Consider the following 18,096-nt stretch of genomic DNA (forward strand, 5'->3'; position numbering starts at 1 on the left):
AGCGCGTGACGGAGAACCCTCCGACGCTGCTCCGAGAGGGTCGCAAGCATGGGCATCGACCTCAATGTCAAGCCCAAGTACTCCACCTGTTGACTGGGAAGAGGGGTACTCTTCTTCCAATTCACAGCAAAACCCAGGTTGGTGAGGAATTCCACCACCAGCCGAGTATGAGACCTGGCAACCTCCTCCGAACGGCTGAGAAGCAGAATGTCGTCGAGATAAAACAGGACCCGTATCCCCCGACGACGTAAAGGCCCCAGAGCAGCCACCACGCACTTGGTGAATGTGCGGGGAGCCAGAGAATAACCGAACGGCATTCTGTGGTACTCGTACGCTACGCCCTGAAAAAGGAACCGTAGGAATTTCCTGTGAGGAGGGTAAATGGGTATGTGAAAATACGCATCCTTCAGGTCTATGGAGGTGAACCAGTCCCCCCTCCTGACAGCAAGCAGAAGGAGTCGGACGGTCAACATCCTGAACGGTCTCGCTACAATCAACCGATTGAACACGGACAGATTCAGTATAGGTCTGACCCCCCCAGTTTTCTTGGGCACCAAAAAATAACGGGAGTAGACGCCTGACATTGCGTCCTCTCTCGGGACCACAACGACGGCCTGCTTCGCCAACAGAGATTGAATCTCGTCGGCCAGGGCTGTCACTGCGTCTGACCCTGACAACAGGGTCGGCACCAAACCCGAGAACGGAGGATGGGGCCGCGCAAATTGCAAAACCAGCCCCTCCTCTAACGTTCTCCTCATCCACTGATTCAAGCGACATTCCCGTCGCCATATGTGAACATAATCCCACAGCGCCCCCGCCGTCAACTGACGCTGGGCCGCAAGGAACAGCAGATAATTGGCCCGGTCCCCCCCGTCGTGCAAAGCAACCAAGGGAGGACCCCGACAGAAAGGGCCGGTTTGATACGGGAGGAGCGGTCATCAAGCTTGTGGACACACACTCACCCCCTGAACACCCCTCTAGCACACGCTGAGGAGATGTTCCGCAGCCAGACACGCAAGGCCTGAGGACCCCATGGGCTCCTACACGCCGAAGCCCTGCAGTGATATTGCTACCACCCAAATCACGCCAGCCTCTCCTTTGCAGACCACTGCCGGTTTGACGGGAGTGGGAGGCAACAGCGCGACACCCCGCCTGGCGAGGGCGAAGCTGGGGTAACCCCTGCTGAGCATTCAACAGAAGAGGCACCGAGTCCCCCTGCTGACCACTGGAACTAGTGACAGCTGTAACACCAGGTTCCACCCACCCACAACCTGCGGTGTAGGAACCACGCGACGACGGAACATTCTCACGGACAGACCCAGGCTCAGCCATCAACTGGGTGTCAGCCCCTGTCTCCATGAGAAGCGAAGAATGGGGCCGCATACGCTTCAAAGAAGGTTCGCGGCCCGCAGCCAAAGGAAAACACTCAGAGCCCCGCTTCTGAGGGTAACAGAAAGCGGACTGAACGGGGAGCGGGCTGCTCGCGGCAAAATGACGACGGGGTGGTTTACCAACCCCGAAATCACCCAAAATGGCCGATCCCTCGGCCGCCAAGACTGTCGGCCTCGCGATACCCTGTCGATTCTCCACCCAGGGCACCACTGGCGGGGGAAACATGGCCGCCTGTCGAGGATCTCGCCACAGTCGTTGACGAGATCGTGCTCCCACCCCTGGCTGCACAGCGTGAGGCGGTGTAGGACCCGAATCAAAAACCGCCTGCGCCTCCACAGAACGCCCAAAAAGACTATCTGTGGAAAAAGGAGTCGTGAGGAGAGAAAACCTATCCTCTTCCCCAAGAGGAGACTGCTCCAACCAAAGATGCCTAACAACCAAGGTCGATAGCATCCGAATCCTCCCCGCAGTTATAGCTTGCGACTGAGTCAAGATCTCTATAACACCACAAACATGAATCACGTTCATAGTGTCGGTCGGACCCAAAGACCTACAACCCGACGCCATCTTGGATAGGAAAGTAGCCAGCTGAGCCACAACACTGGCCGCCGCTAAATGCCATCCTGCAGCAGTATACCACTCATTCGTCCATACTGCCACCCTCCGAGCCGACATGCTATCAAGCAACGGCCGGGCGGAACGTCGTTCATCCCCGCCTGGGCACAAACAAGAAGCTACCTGGCTACTTAGCCAAGGCACCCCCGGGCTGCACCCCGTCGTCAGCCCCTTCACCCGCAAAAAAGGTAAATAGAGCTCAGCGAACCCCCCCCCACCCACCACCGACTGACCTTCATCAATGAAGCTGGCAAGAGGAGGGAAAAGCGGAAACCCGCGGCGGGGATTATTAGACATTCCAGCGTCAACATCAGCGTCAGCAGAAAAAGCAGTAGTAGCATTAGCATTAGCAACAGCATTAGCATTAGCGTCAACAGCATGTTCCAGGATCGCCAAGACATCGCCCACTACAGTGGAACGATCGCCAAGCCGCCCCGGCCCTGGTGCCGAAACATACTCCACAGCACGACCAACACCGACATTGACGCCTACCGACACAGACCTCACCTTTGTACAAGCCGACCCGTTAGCCAAACCTTGTACGCTGCCCCTCGGTCCGTCGTCGTCAGCTGAGGAACCACCAGCACAGGTCTCATGCGTCGCCGAAACAAGTTCCGGAGAATCCAGGGAAAAACAACTCTCCGGTAAACCCTCAACATTATTAATCTTCCTAAATCTTTTCATTCCGCTAGACTCGTATAGTGCACGCATCCAATACGCTGGGACGAAAACAGAGGAAGGGTGTTTCATGACCAGAGTCATGGTTATATGGGTGGTGGCCACCATTAGGGGCGGGGCCCCATACAGGTGGGGTGCATGTGTTTTTTATTCGTGGGAGATACAATATGTATCACAGAGTATCTCGTAAGGCTCAGAGCGGGACGCGATGCAAATACGAAATATAACCTTCTGTAGTGTGGTAGTGAAAGGTTAACCTTATGTATTGTGGTAGTGAAAGGTTAACCTTCTGTAGTGTGGTAGTGAGAGATTAACCTTCTGTAGTGTGGTAGTTAAAGGGTTAACCCTTGTGTAGTGTGGTAGTGAAAGGTTAACCTTCTGTAGTGTGGTAGTGAAAGGTTAACCTTCTGTAGTGTGGTAGTGAAAGTGTTAACCATTCTGTAGTGTGGTAGTGAAAGCGCTAACCCTTCTGTAGTGTGGCAGTGACAGGGTTAACCCTTGTGTAGTGTGGTAGTGAGAGGTTAACCTTCTGTAGTGTGGTAGTGAAAGTGTTAACCCTTCTGTAGTGTGGTAGTGAAAGGTTAACCTTCTGTAGTGTGGTAGTGAGATGTTAACCTTCTGTAGTGTGGTAGTGAAAGAGTTAACCCTTCTGTAGTGTGGTAGTGAAAGGTTAACCTTCTGTAGTGTGGTAGTGAAAGTGTTAACCCTTCTGTAGTGTGGTAGTGAAAGGTTAACCTTCTGTACTGTGGTAGTGAAAGCGTTAACCCTTATGTAGTGTGGTAGTGAAAGTGTTAACCCTTCTGTAGTATGGTAGTGAAAGGTTAACCTTCTGTAGTGTGGTAGTGAAAGGTTAACCTTATGTAGTGTGGTAGTGAAATGTTAACCTTCTGTAGTGTGGTAGTGAAAGTGTTAACCCTTCTGTAGTGTGGTAGTGAGATGTTAACCTTCTGTAGTGTGGTAGTGAAAGGTTAACCTTATGTAGTGTGGTAGTGAAAAAGTGATCCCTTCTGTAGTGTGATAGTGAAAGGTTAACCTTCTGTAGTGTGGTAGTGAAAGGTTAACCTTCTGTAGTGTGGTAGTGAAAGAGTTAACCCTTCTGTAGTGTGGTAGTGAAAGGTTAACCTTCTGTAGTGTGGTAGTGAAAGGTTAACCTTCTGTAGTGTGGTAGGGAAAGGTTAACCTTCTGTAGTGTGGTAGTGAAAGCGTTTAACCGTTTGTAGTGTGGTAGTGAAAGGTTAACCTTATGTAGTGTGGTAGTGAAAGCGTTAACCCTTCTGTAGTGTGGTAGTGAAAGCGTTTAACCGTTTGTAGTGTGGTAGTGAAAGGTTAACCTTCTGTAGTGTGGTAGTCAAAGCGTTTAACCCTTTGTAGTGTGGTAGTGAAAGGTTAACCTTATGTAGTGTGGTAGTGAAAGCGTTAACCTTTCTGTAGTGTGGTAGTGAAAGGTTAACCTTCTGTAGTGTGGTAGTGAAAGTGTTAACCCTTCTGTAGTGTGGTAGTGAAATGTTAACCTTCTGTAGTGTGGTAGTGAAAGTGTTAACCCTTCTGTAGTGTGGTAGTGAAAGGTTAACCTTCTGTAGTGTGGTAGTGAAAGCGTTTAACCGTTTGTAGTGTGGTAGTGAAAGGTTAACCATCTGTAGTGTGGTAGTCAAAGCGTTTAACCCTTCTGTAGTGTGGTAGTGAAAGCGTTTAACCCTTTGTAGTGTGGTAGTGAAAGGTTAATCTTCTGTAGTGTGGTAGTGAAAGCGTTAACCCTTTGTAGTGTGGTAGTGAAAGGGTTAAGAGAGAGAGAGAGAGAGAGAGAGAGAGAGAGAGAGAGAGAGAGAGAGAGAGAGAGAGAGAGAGAGAGAGAGAGAGAGAGGAGCAGTATAAGCAGAGTGGGGGAGGAAGAGGAAGTACACTAGAAAGAGCTTCAACTTTGTATAGAGCTTGAAATATTTATATTTACATTATATCTATATTTATTGTAACGTATAATATAACTAATAGGGCATACAGACCCTCATCTGCACCTTTGATTACACTGTTTACCTTTCTCATATTCTTATATTCAGAGTTAATTATATTGCCTATATTTATGCCTTTCTACTATTACCCTGCCCATACCTGTACCTCCTCTCCCCCCTCCCCCAGGCTGCTATGATGCCCGAATTCCAATTCAGGGATCAATAGAGGAATATCTTATCTTATCTTAACTTATCTTATCTTATCTTATCTATCTTCTGTTGCCAAACAGGTGCTCTGTCCAGAGATATGTTAAAAGCCAAGATCAATACTAGTTTAAGCATAAACGTTGAATAACGGTTATCAATTGTTATAAACCCATGAGGGTTGGGCACTTTGTGTGCATGACATGGAAATAAAATAATCAAACAATAAAATTTGCGAATCCTATTTGACCCAAGTCTGGTTTTTAGTATAAACAAAACAAAGATGAAGTCAGGGTATGGCATAATTTTCATCTCAAAACCTCACGATAAAATTACAACGAGACAACCTGGGGATTCCTGTTCACGTGTGGGTTTCTCTGTCTTTTGAGATTGAAACGATGCCATATTATTATATATATATATATTTTTTATCCACTTTTTCTCCTCCTGTTTTTCTGTGTTTTTCTCCCATTCCAATTTTAGTTGTTATGCCAATTCCCCCCTCCCCTTCCTGGTCGTTGCTCGCATGTGCCCCCCACTGGTCGGTCTAGGGAGCCCTGAAGTCTATCAGATGCTTCCTCCGAGACATAGGAGACAGCCAGCAGCATCTTTTCACCTGCCAGCGCGGACTCTCATTGGTGAGGTGTAATGTGTGGGAGGTCACACTACCCTCACCATCTCCCTCCCTCGCTGTGCAGGCGCCCTGACCGACCTGTAGGAGTCGCTGTTTACAACGACCAGAATACCACCCCACCGGCTTCCCTCCCGCTGACTCTGCCAATTGAGTCAGTATGACGGCCGGCCAAGCCGGAGGCAACACTGACAGCCGGATTCGATACCAGTGTCTCTCGCGTTGGTGACGAGCGCTTAGTCCGCTGCGCCACCCAGCCGCACCCCATATTATTATATTTTTAGCCTATTTTTAAACTGAATCCAACCACACTTCTATTTGTATTATATTATATTATTGGGGGGGACATACAAAGAAAGGGGCGCTGGTCCAGGCCATGGTGGACAGGGACTGCAAGTAGGCCGTCTTGCGCAGCACATGGAGCTCCTTCTGTCTGATGGCCAGGACCTTCTCCATGAAGGAGTTCTCCCAGGCGTATAGCTTCAGCACCTTGATGCCATTCAGGATCTCATTCATCAGCTTGATACGAGCGTCCTTATGCTGCATCTGTTCCACCTGACAGGGAGAAAGGGGTGTGGGGAGGGAGAGAGAGAGAAAGAGAGAAAGAGAGAGAGAAAGAGATTTTCAGGAAGCCATCAGAAAGCAAAACTACGTCCCATGGGCATATCAGTGGATGACGAGACAGAGAGAGTTTGAAACTGCATGTCTTTCATCTACTGGAGCTGCTGGTATTATTACTACTACTGTATTACCTGGTATTACTGATACTATTGTATTACCTGGTATTACTGGTACTACTGTATTACTGTATTACTGGTATTACTGTATTACCTGGTATTACTGTATTACCTGGTATTACTGGTATTACTGTATTACCTGGTATTACTGGTACTGCTGTATTACTGGTATTACTGTATTACTGATACTACTGTATTACCTGGTATTACTGGTATTACTGTATTACCTGGTATTACTGGTATTACTGTATTACTGATATTACCTGGTATTACTGGTACTGCTGTATTACATGGTATTACTGTATTACCTGGTATTACTGTATTACCTGGTATTACTGGTACTACTGTATTACTGTATTACTGTATTACTGATACTACTGTATTACGTGGTATTACTATATTACCTGGTATTACTGTATTACCTGGTATTACTGATACTGCTGTATTACCTGGTATTACTGATACTGCTGTATTACCTGGTATTACTGATACTGCTGTATTACCTGGTATTACTGTATTACCTGGTATTACTGATACTGCTGTATTACCTGGTATTACTGATACTGCTGTATTACCTGGTATTACTGATACTACTGTATTACCTGGTATTACTGATACTACTGTATTACCTGGTATTACTGGTATTACTGGTACTACTATATTACCTGGTATTACTGGTACTACTGTATTACCTGGAAGAATGTACTACCTGCCTTGGAAGAATGGAGACACTGGCTGGAGGGTTCCGAGATCCCCTTCCTTGTCTGGACGGACCATAAGAACCTCGCCTACACCCAGACGGCCAAGGGCCTGAACTCCCGCCAGGCCCGTTGGGCACTGTTCTTCGGTCGGTTCAACTTCACCTTGACCTACAGGCCTGGTTCCAAGAACGCTAAGCCAGACGCTCTCTCCCGGCAGTTTGGCCCCGAAGGGGTTCTCTCTCACCCAGACACCATCCTCCCCTCCTCCTGTTTGGTGGCTTCCGCCACCTGGGAGATCCAGTCCGTCATCAGAGAGGCCCAGCTCACCCAGCCTGATCCAGGTAACGGCTCACCTAACCGGCTTTTTGTCCCCGACCTTGTCCGATCTCAGGTGCTCCAGTGGATCCACACCTCCCGGTTCGCCTGTCATCCTGGGGTCGACCGTACCCTGTCCCTGCTGAAGCGGCACTTCTGGTGGCCCTCCATGAGGGAAGACAACCGCAACTTCGTCCTTGCCTGCTCCATCTGTGCTTGTGGGAAGGCCTCCCACCGACCGCCTGCCGGGCTCCTCCGTCCACTGCCTGTTCCTGGCCGGCCCTGGTCACACGTCGCCCTGGACTTCGTCACCGGTCTGCCTCCTTCACACGGTAACACTGTCATTCTAACCATTGTCGATCGGTTCTCGAAGGCCGTTCACTTTGTCGCTCTCCCCAAACTCCCCTCTGCTTCAGAGACTGCGGACCTGATGGTGCTTCACGTCTTCCACCTCCACGGGATCCCGGTGGACATTGTCTCCGACAGAGGGCCTCAGTTTATCTCTCAGGTCTGGAAGGCCTTCTGCCGAGCCCTGGGGGCCATGGTCAGCCTCTCCTCCGGGTACCACCCACAGACCAACGGTCAGTCGGAGCGGGCCAACCAAGACCTAGGGTCCGCCCTCCGCTGTGTCACGACCCGGGACCCCTCTGGCTGGAGCGCCTTCCTACCGTGTATCGAATACGCTCACAAATCCCTGTCCTCTGCTGCCACAGGTCAGTCCCCTTTCGAGTCCTCTCTGGGCTACCAGCCTCCACTGTTTCCTACTCAGAAAGAAGAGATCTCAGTCCCCTCGGTGCAGGCGCACCTTCGCCGCTGCAGGAGGTTATGGAAGGACACCAGGGCCGCGCTGCTCCGCTCCGCTGACCGGAATCGCCGCCGCAGATGGTTTGGCTCTCGTCCCGAGACCTTCCTCTAAAGTCAGTTTCCCGGAAGCTCACCCCCCGTTTCGTTGGTCCCTACGAGATTCTGTCTATTATCAACCCCTCAGTCGTCAGGCTCAAGCTTCCTTCCCATGTGCGCGTTCAACCCGCTTTTCATGTCTCACAGTTGAAGCCGGTGGCCTCCAGTCCTCTGTCCCCTCCAGCTCCGGAACCTCCTCCTCCGCTGATCATTGATGACCACCCCGCTTACATCGCCGCCGTGGCCACGGTTTCCAATACTTGGTGGACTGGGAGGGCTACGGTCCGGAGGAGCGCAGTTGGATCTCCCGCCAGCTGATCCTGGACCCTGCCCTCATCCGGGACTTCCATCGGGCCAATCCGGACAAGCCTGGAGGGTCGCCAGGAGGCGCCAGTAGAGGGGGGGGTCCTATCACAATCACGGCGAGAGCCTCCATCTCTCCGCCTGCTTCCACGCCCTTATATGGGCAGCTTCCCACGCCATCTTCCCCACGCTGTGATCTGGCAACAATCAGCCCAGCTGAGAGTCGTCAGCTCATCACCGGCCCGGATATCAACCCTGCGGATCCTGCTCCTGATCGTCTCAGTGTTATTCCATCTAACCTAGGTACGAGGACGTACCCAGCATGCCTGCTCTGTCTGTAATGCCTGCCATGTCCTAACCTCTGTTCTCCCTGTGCCCAGTACCACCACTCTCGGCCGACGCTGTCACCCGCCCAGATGTTCCTGAGAAACTCAAGCAAGAGTCACTACTCGTCCAATGTTGCACATTCTTGTATATTCTCTATTGCCATGTCTGCTCGGAACCCGAAGGAATTAAAACTTACCTAAAACGCTCCATTCTCTCTCTCCCTGTGTTCTGCTATTGGGCTCCGCCACCGCTGCCCTAACAACCAGTAATACCAATATCTCTCTTTCACGAACTAACTCTGTTTACACACGCACGCACGCACACACACACGTACGCACGCACACACACACACGAGCAGGTTACCTTTCCTCTGTCTTATTCCCTAACCTGATCCACCAGATGGTCTGTTATGCAAAACCATCTGGGAAGTCTTCCTTTGAAACTGTTTGGAAATATGGCTTGAAAAAAATACTTGGCAGTGTCTTTGCCTGTAGTCGCCGGTTGTTTCTCAAAGGATCTGAACCACTGTGGTTTGGGGCGCAAGTGCATAACTTGAAGCCTGACCAGATAGATTCTCTCACATGATCTTGCGAAGCCGGCCGCCGTGCAAGGTTACTTATTCGCGTTCACTCTTTCATTCACTCCCTCACTCAGCCTCTTACAAACACACTTAACACTTTCTCTCTGCCCCTCTCACAAAAGTATTTGAATTAAAGTCTCTTTATCGCCAAATTTAGGAATGTGTCCTCTGCTTTTAAACCATCCTAACTATATAGGAGCAGTGGAGCAGCCACAGTGCAGCACCTGGGGACCAGCTCTAGTTCTAACACCAGTACCTTGGTCAAGGTTAATGGCAGGATTATGTACCTAGTATCCATTGCTGCCTTCAAGGCCAGCCTTAAAACCCATCTATTGTACTCTGCCTTCCACTAGGGCCTGTTTTTTAATCTGCTCCTAAGTTTTTTATTTTATTTTATATTTTATTTTATTAATTTTAAATGTTTTTATGTTTTAAACCTTTTTTTTATTCTTATCTTTTTTTTTATTCATTTGAATGTTTTCTTGTTTTAAACCTTTTATTCAATTTTTTTTCTTCTTTAAATTAATTAATTATTTATTGTCCTTCTGCTGTGAAGCACCTTGAGAGCTCACTGAGTTTAAAGTGTGCTATATAAATGAAATATATTATTATTATTACTGTATTACCTGGTATTACTGATACTACTGTATTACCTGGTATTACTGGTACTACTGTATTACCTGGTATTACTGGTACTGGTATTACCTGGTATTACTGGTACTGGGATTACTGGTACTGGTATTACCTGGTAGGTCCGTGTCTTCATGGCAATGGCAGCGTTAAATGGTATCAGCAGCACCATCACAGTCACACCAGCCAGCCCAGATGGACCAAGAGTCTGCAAAACACAACACCACATACACACATAACCAGTCAACATGCTGGGCAAAACAAGAATAAGGCAAATATGAGCAAAACAATAAAGTACTTAAAAAAGTAGGAAGTATCCATCCAATTCGACCACAATATGAACAATTACGAAACACTCAAATCCCCAGGGTCATCAACAGTAAACATTTGTATTGCCATTCCATTTGGATTGAAATTCTTTTTGGGGGGGGGGGGGGGGGGGGTTTACACAACGTACCAAGCCTGTAAGTTAGTGACATTGCCGGACATATGAAAAACATAAATTCGCAATATACCTGGGAAGTCAGGTTCCACCTCTGGTTTCCCCCCATTGTCAAACTGTATTGTAGGTTCATAATCTTTGATGGAGGTATATATTATTTAATTCTTACACTGTTACAACTAGGGATGTCCGATATTATCGGCCTACCGATATTATCGGCTGATATTGGCATTAAAATGTAATATTGGGAAATTATCAGTATCGATTTAAAAAAAAGAAAAAAAAATTTACCCAGGCAAGCAAGTAAGAACAAATTCTTATTTTATTTATTGTGAAAAGTATGCACAATGTTGTGTTTTTGGGGGGGGAAACCCCGCATATATCGGTATCGGTTGATATCGGTATCGGAAATTAAGAGTTGGACAATATCGGTATATCGGATATCGGTAAAAAAGCCAATATCGAACATCCCTAGTTACAACCAATAAAGGTAAATGTTTTAACTTAATCTTTGAGAAAATGTGCTTCATATCGTAATCTTTACTGGTTTCCATGCCAACTACTACAGTACCCATTTGGGCCTCATTCAACAATACTCTCTTCTTTTTTTTTTTGATCCACTTTTTCTCCCATTTTTCTATATTTTCTCCCATCCCAATTTCGTATCATCCAATTCAACCCTCCCCTGTCACGAACGCTGTTTCTTGCCACCCACAAGCCGGCTGCAATGTGGACTAAGTCATACATAGCACAAGTCCCCTCCGGTACTTGAGGTAACAGCAGTCGCATCTTTTCACCTGCGCAGCTCGATCTCTCAGTGTCGAGGAGTAACGCGTGGGAGGCTCACGCTGCCCCCGACACTTCCTGATTCTACTGCGCAGGCGCACCAACCGACTTGTAGGAGTCGCTTGTTCACAACGCCCGATCCCCACCCTTCAGTTTCCCTCCCCGTAATACGGCCAATGTGTATTACTGCGGACGACCAGCTAAACTGAAAACAATGTGGAGAGCTGGATTCGAACACGCGAATCCTAGCGTCTCCACACTGGTGGCGAGTGCCTTGCCCACTACACCACCTAGCCGCCCATTCAACAATACTCTCTTATTATTTTTCTTATAGTCTGTTAAGAGAACAATAAGAAAAGCCACCGCCACATTCATCAAGCCGTTCTTAACGTCCAAATCTGTGCTTACTCAGGTGATTTGCGTGATGAATCCCATTCATTCTTAAACTGAAATGCGCGTTCGCGCTAAATTCATTTGCATACAGACACACCCACCATCTCCTTATAAGGCGAAGAGGCGTGTGTAAAACAGCCGTGGTTCGGCATCTGATCCCTGTCTGATATATTCAACAGGAAGCGATTTGCGACTGATCTCAAAATGACACACACACACACACACGCACGCACACGCACACACACACATGCACACACACACACACACACACACACACACACACACACACACGTCTCACGACTTGCGACTCAGTGCATGTGTGTGTGTGTGTTCCTGTGGGTCGCTCATCGCATATGTGTGTGTGTTCATCTGATGACATATAAAGACTTATACTTGTACTTATACGTACTGTATAGTGCGAAATAAATCGTTCCAGCAAAGTAGGCTTTGTCAATACTGAACGACTGGCTGCGCGCTTGTCAAGAACCAATCGCGCAGTATACTGATATGTATATGCCGCTGATCCTATGCTCTCTCCTTTCAGAGAGCGATGACAGGTGACAGATCTGGTATTTCCGAACCTATAGGTTCGGAAATACCGGGTTCGGAAATACCGGATCTGTCACCTGTCATCTCTCTCTGAAATGTCCCTGTGGCTAAAACTCAGAGTGCGCTCAGAACTTTAGGTGTGGAGCAGAGAAGAAAAGAGAGGAGAGGAGAGGAGAGAGGGGAGGAGAGGAGAGGTTGTAATATGCGTTATATGCGTACGGCATGGGCAGCCAGCATCTAACTGTTCTAACAGCAATATATAATCCATTTCAGAAGCAGAACGCACGCAGGGTTTCCGTTAGAATTTTTTTTTGCAGGACCTCTGAGTGTCCGGTAGATTTCAATCTACCGGACAAATGGGATAAATTCCGGTCAGAGTTTATTGAGCTTAAAAACAATTGATAGGCCTATATAAAGAATGACATCATCAAGGCATTTATAATATTTTAACTTAAAACTAGACTACTTTTGCGTATATACAGTCATTAATATATTCCAAATAAAATAAGTCCCTCGAGACTGCGTGCTGCTGCCGACTTGAGGTGTCGGTGGGCAGTCTGCCCGACCTTAATAAACAGCAGTCTGTTATAATCACATTTTTATGAGCTAACGAATTCCGTTATATTGGACATTTGTATTAATTATATCAAGCGAAGAACTGAGAAATTTGGCAGAGAGACGGCAACATTATCGTGGGTTTGCGCCGTGATGTATATCTCCACCTCCCAACGACTTGGTGCTGCTGCTCATAATGTCCGGTGAAAATAATTCCCTCTAAGCACAATTTGATTATTTGAATTGTATTAAAATAGGCTAAAATTAAATAGCCTATGCGATGAACGAAACAATCATTACATTTGTCGTTGCTTCACCAAGCAGCCGGTCAATGACATCCTGTGTCAGCGAGCTGGCAGCTGATATATCAGCGCGAGCCGGCCGCAGTTAGTTTGCAAGAAGCATCCAGCTGCAGACCCGCAGAGCAGCTTTCCAGGTCTGGGGGCCGCACTGTGCCAGCAAAGCTGGTGGGTTCTGTGGGTCTGCAGCTGCATGCCTTCCGCAAATCCAGCAGCAAGCTCTCACTGACACAGCGTCGTCATTACCAGACCGGCTGCTTGGCGAAGCAACGACAACAAACGCAATGATTGTTTCGTTCATCGCATAGGCCACCCAACTCCAGCCCATCCAAATACAATTCAAATAATCAAACTGTGCCCAGAGGGAACTATTTTCACCGGACACTATGACCGGAGAGATTAAATTTGTCGGACTTCAACAGATTTTGCCAGTCAAATACCGGTAATTACCGGCTAACGGAAACGCACGCAATAAGTTATAATAATAATAATTATTGAAAAGTTCTGGGTTTATAAAGTCGTATTTGGGGGTACTGTATTTGGGGGCAATTGACCAATGGTTTGCTTTCAACCCATGAACTCCTTCCTCTCTCACCATTTTATATATATACTTTTATTTTATCTACTAAAACTGTATTGTATTATATTGTTTGTTTTGTAACGTGTCTTTGAGCATTAGGAAAAGCGCTATATAAATCTGATGTATTATTATGAATGGTAGGCTTTTTAAATGTTTCTCATCTGGGTAAGAGTTTCTTATCTGGGTAAGAGTGCTCTCGACCACTCTTAGAATTTGGTCTTGCCTGAGAGAAAAGCAACTATAAGAAAACATTGCTGAATCCCAGGTAAGAACAAAATAAGAGGAAATGCTAGTTAAGAACGAAATCTGTTCTTATATCGCTTCATGAATGAGGCCCATTATGCCTAGGCATGCCTCGCCAATCTTCAACCAATCACAAGAGCACAACTACTCTGACAGTCCCGTTGGTTATCACGGCATTAGCCGCCATCTTTGTTTTAATTTTAGACGTCAACAAAACGTTAAATGGCCTGTTTTTGGTGGGTCACCCCACAGGAGTACACAAACCAGCCTGGGTCCAAGCAAGGCGAGAGAGTACATTTACACAGTCTGGGTCCCCACAAATACAGAGGCCTAGTAGTACAGTATGTTCTAATAATGAGCCTAGGTCCCAGTGGAAGACGACATTTTCTCAATTTGGGTCCCTATATGACAATAGTGCTAGTTATGTCTTAACTCATTGGGGGCCATACCCGAGATAAGTCGGGTTATCTCGCCATGCGTTGAGCGCCATACCCGAGATTTCTCAGGTTTTGATCCTTTTATATTTTTTCTTTGATCCCCGTTCTATACGGTCAGCCGGAGCCCTAGGTCTCCCTGGCTCATCTGCCTACGTTGGAATTGCAATGATGATCGAATCTCACCAGGTGGCAGCTACCTTTTGAACTGGAATAGCTTGGTGTGGATACACCTTTTCTTTTTTTTCTTTTTTGCACAGGCTTCTCCTCCTCGGAGACAGAGCGACAGAGCGATCGCCTTGAGATTTCTTTGCCTGAAGCCTATTTCCCGTATACATGAGTATAGACATATACACGGGTAATCGCAATGGCGATGCGATCACTGGAAATTATTCTTTTTGGAATACCTTCTGGCTAAGGTAAGGTATATTCTATGTCTATTTTACCGAACCTGAAACATGTTTTTGTAACGATCACAGTGTTGTGTTTTACCGGACGTAAAACATGCTAGACAAACACGATCGCAGTTTCTAGTTAAAACGACCCCCTCCCCCCCCTTGATGATTTTGTGAAGACAAAATGTACATGGTATATACCTTTGATTTGGGAGTATTTGGGGTTTCAGGCGATCAACCAGAACGATTTGGGCTTATTGCATATAACGTGCATATAAAGACTGGATTATTTTGGAAAGGGGCGATGTTTAGCGTGTAATAGCGCACAAACTACAGTGTGTAGAAATTAACTGATAAGTCAGTAATGGACTATGAACAATGCCTGTTAAATGAGCCATACTATTGTCTCCATAGCTATAATACAGAACACACGACGGGTCTGCAAACATCGCATAATGGTCAATAACGCTGGCGCCAGGCGGTACAGATGGGGAAAGTGGGTGGCGCCCCAAATTAGTTAAGAAGCACGTTGCATCCAATGGCGATACACTACATTTACTGAGTTTGGGTTCTCATCCGGTCTAGACTTGAGACTAGACTTTGTCTAATGTCGGTCGCGAGCTGAAAAAAGGTCAAGAACCCATGACCTACCTTGTACAGTGTATGTATTACCGACCTGCCAGAGGAAGTACAGTGCCAGGATGATCTGCAGCGGAGCGGACCACAGCATGTTGAGGAAGGTGGTGAGGTCCATGAACCGCTGTGCGTCCACAGACATGAGGTTGACTATCTCCCCCACCGTTGACGTGCGCTTCGCCGCGTTAGTGATCACCAGCGCCTGGAAGGGGGAGATCTATAGTCAGTGTAATTGTGACGACCCCCACTCTACCTGCAAATGGGGAGTCTTCTGACTCAAAGAGCAGGTTGGAGTGGGTAGGTCGTTACCCCAATTTGAATCACCTGTGCAGTGCAGAGAGCTGCCTGCACACACAGTATATATGTTTCCCTTGTCTAACCCTTCTGTCTGCTTCTCCCATCTGCTTTCCCACTTCAGACACCACAGGTTGTATCAGCCACCAAGTGAATCATCTTGGGATCCTTGTCCATTCTGTTACATACCTCTGTTGTTTAATTCGATTATTATTTGTTTAGATAGGATTAAATAAATCATCTTTGTTAAATTGGTATCACGTGTGTTGACTCCCTTTATGTGATAAACCTTTGGTTCGTCATAGTAATCAATTGATCTATCTCAAGCCCCGTCCTCTTTTCTTGACCCTCCAATCACAACGGTTGCTTCCCATCAAGGAAGGGTTCATGCGCATACGTACACAGACTGTCACGTGCATACTCTTGCATTAGTGTGAGTGTACTGCACGTTTATTTGATTGAAGGTACACAGTACAGTACGTGCTTTACAGAGCTGTGTGACTGCATGTGAGCTCTACAAGCAATAGTGTCTCTCTCTGTGTGTACTGTGTGTACGCATGTACCTTCCTGTAGATGGCTCCTATGATGCCACTGCGGAGCCTCATGCCAGTGACAAAGCAGTACTGGAAGTGTTGGTGGAGAATGAGGGTCTGCAGGAAGGCTATGAAGAACATGAGGAAGGCCAGAGCAAAGCCCCACCAGTTAGGAACCCCTTTCTGCTTGGTGAAGGAGATCAACAACCTGTCAAAAGTGTGAGAGAGAGAGAGTTTGAATAACAATTATTTGGAGAGAATTAGTGTCAGTATTATTAAAGATTGAAGGTATTTGATTAAGCCTTTCTGGAGTGCATAGGGGTTCAGGACAATCTATTTTTGCTGCATTGTGGCGGATTAACCCAAATTTAACAAACAGAAAGTATTTGAAAAGTCACTGCGATTCACTGCTTACAGTCAAGCAGAGATCAGACCGCTTTAATTAATTAAAAAAATTAAGTGGAACAACAAATTTATTCCGACAGGGCTTAATTTGGCATCAGAGAACAGAAAACCATACGGTCTAAACATTAGTGGCACATAAGAAAGTGTAGGCCACCGGCGTAACAACATGAGGTCAACAAGGATATGTTAAGTTGAACCTTTATTAATTCCCTGGCTTGGGGAAATTGGTCCTCTGCATTTGACCCATCCTAACTATTGAGGAGCAGTGGGCAGCGACACAGTGCGGCACTCTGGGACCAACTCCAGTTGTAATGCCAGCACCTTGGCCGGAAACACCTAGCATGCATGTCCTTTGGTGTTGGAGGAAGTGGGAGTACCCGGAGGAAACCCATGCACGCAAACACAGGGAGAACATGCAAACTCCACACAGAAAAGGCACCTGGACCTTCTTGCCCTTGAAGGCTCCCTTGAACCCAGGACCTTCTTGCTGTGAGGCAACAGTGCTAATCACCGCTGGGGTTTGAACCCAGGACCTTCTTGCTGTGAGGCAGCAGTGCTAATCACTGCTGGGGTTTGAACCCAGGACCTTCTTGCTGTGAGGCAACAGTGCTAACCACTGCTGTGGTTTTAACCCAGGACCTTCTTGCTGTGAGGCAACAGTGCTAATCACCGCTGGGGTTTGAACCCAGGACCTTCTTGCTGTGAGGCAGCAGTGCTAACCACTGCTGGGGTTTGAACCCAGGACCTTCTTGCTGTGAGGCAACAGTGCTAACCACTGCTGGGGTTTTCAAGGGTGCCCTACTTTTGTCTCCTGGGATATTTAGTCTCATGATAAGAGTTTCACAGAACAGCAACCGTGGACACCGATCGTATGAAAGAAACATATTTGCATTCTGACTTTGCATCCTAAACAAAGACAGCATCCATTCCAGGTTTGGTGGTTGCTGCTATACAATGGAATATACAAACCAACACATGCAAAACAAGCTTATTAGCGTGTGGCCAAGCAGGGACAACGCTTGCTTGTTGGCGTATGGTAACGGCCACTTATGGTCTTTAAAATAAGACACGACAACGATGTGTGTGTCCTGTGTCTGACTATTCGATTAGATTAGGTTAGATTAGATTAGATTCAAATGTATTGTCATTATACAGTACAAGTACAGTACAATGAAAATAAGTTTGGCATCCAACCAGAGTGCAAATGTAACAGTAAAGTGCAATAGTAATGTACAGGTGATTAAACTGGGTATAAAATATATAGATTAGTACTACTGGGTGTAGTGCTAATCAGATATATGTACAGAGTTGTAATATTAATATGTACAGTAAGGGATATGTACACATATAGATATAGTATCTACAGATATATAAAATAATTATGTGCAGGTACGTACAGACAGATACGGTAAGAATAAAAATATATATACGTATATACAGCATTATCGCACATGCTATACTGTCTGAATATACCTGCATATAATCATTCTATATAGCTACTTATACACCTGCATATAACCCATATAACTATGTATGTTAGCATGTACAATAATGCTGTACATACCATATATATATATTTATTTATTCTTACCA

At 46.7% G+C, this 18,096-nt stretch overlaps 1 protein-coding gene across 1 annotated transcript in view; it reads right to left on the reverse strand.

Annotated features, from left to right (window-relative positions):
* Nucleotides 1–18,096, reverse strand: part of abcc3 (ATP-binding cassette, sub-family C (CFTR/MRP), member 3) — a 207,800-nt gene that overhangs the window by 77,450 nt on the left and 112,254 nt on the right. The window contains exons 9-12 of the mRNA XM_084323656.1: nucleotides 16,129–16,306; nucleotides 15,312–15,473; nucleotides 10,075–10,167; nucleotides 5,818–6,021 (exon numbers count right to left, since the gene is read on the reverse strand). Of these exons, the coding sequence (XP_084179782.1) occupies nucleotides 5,818–6,021; nucleotides 10,075–10,167; nucleotides 15,312–15,473; nucleotides 16,129–16,306 (637 nt within the window). The remainder of the gene's footprint in view (nucleotides 1–5,817; nucleotides 6,022–10,074; nucleotides 10,168–15,311; nucleotides 15,474–16,128; nucleotides 16,307–18,096) is intronic.

This window comes from Notolepis coatsorum (genome assembly GCF_963971535.1).
Source record: "Notolepis coatsorum genome assembly, chromosome: 10".
Taxonomy (NCBI): Eukaryota; Metazoa; Chordata; class Actinopteri; order Aulopiformes; family Paralepididae; genus Notolepis; species Notolepis coatsorum.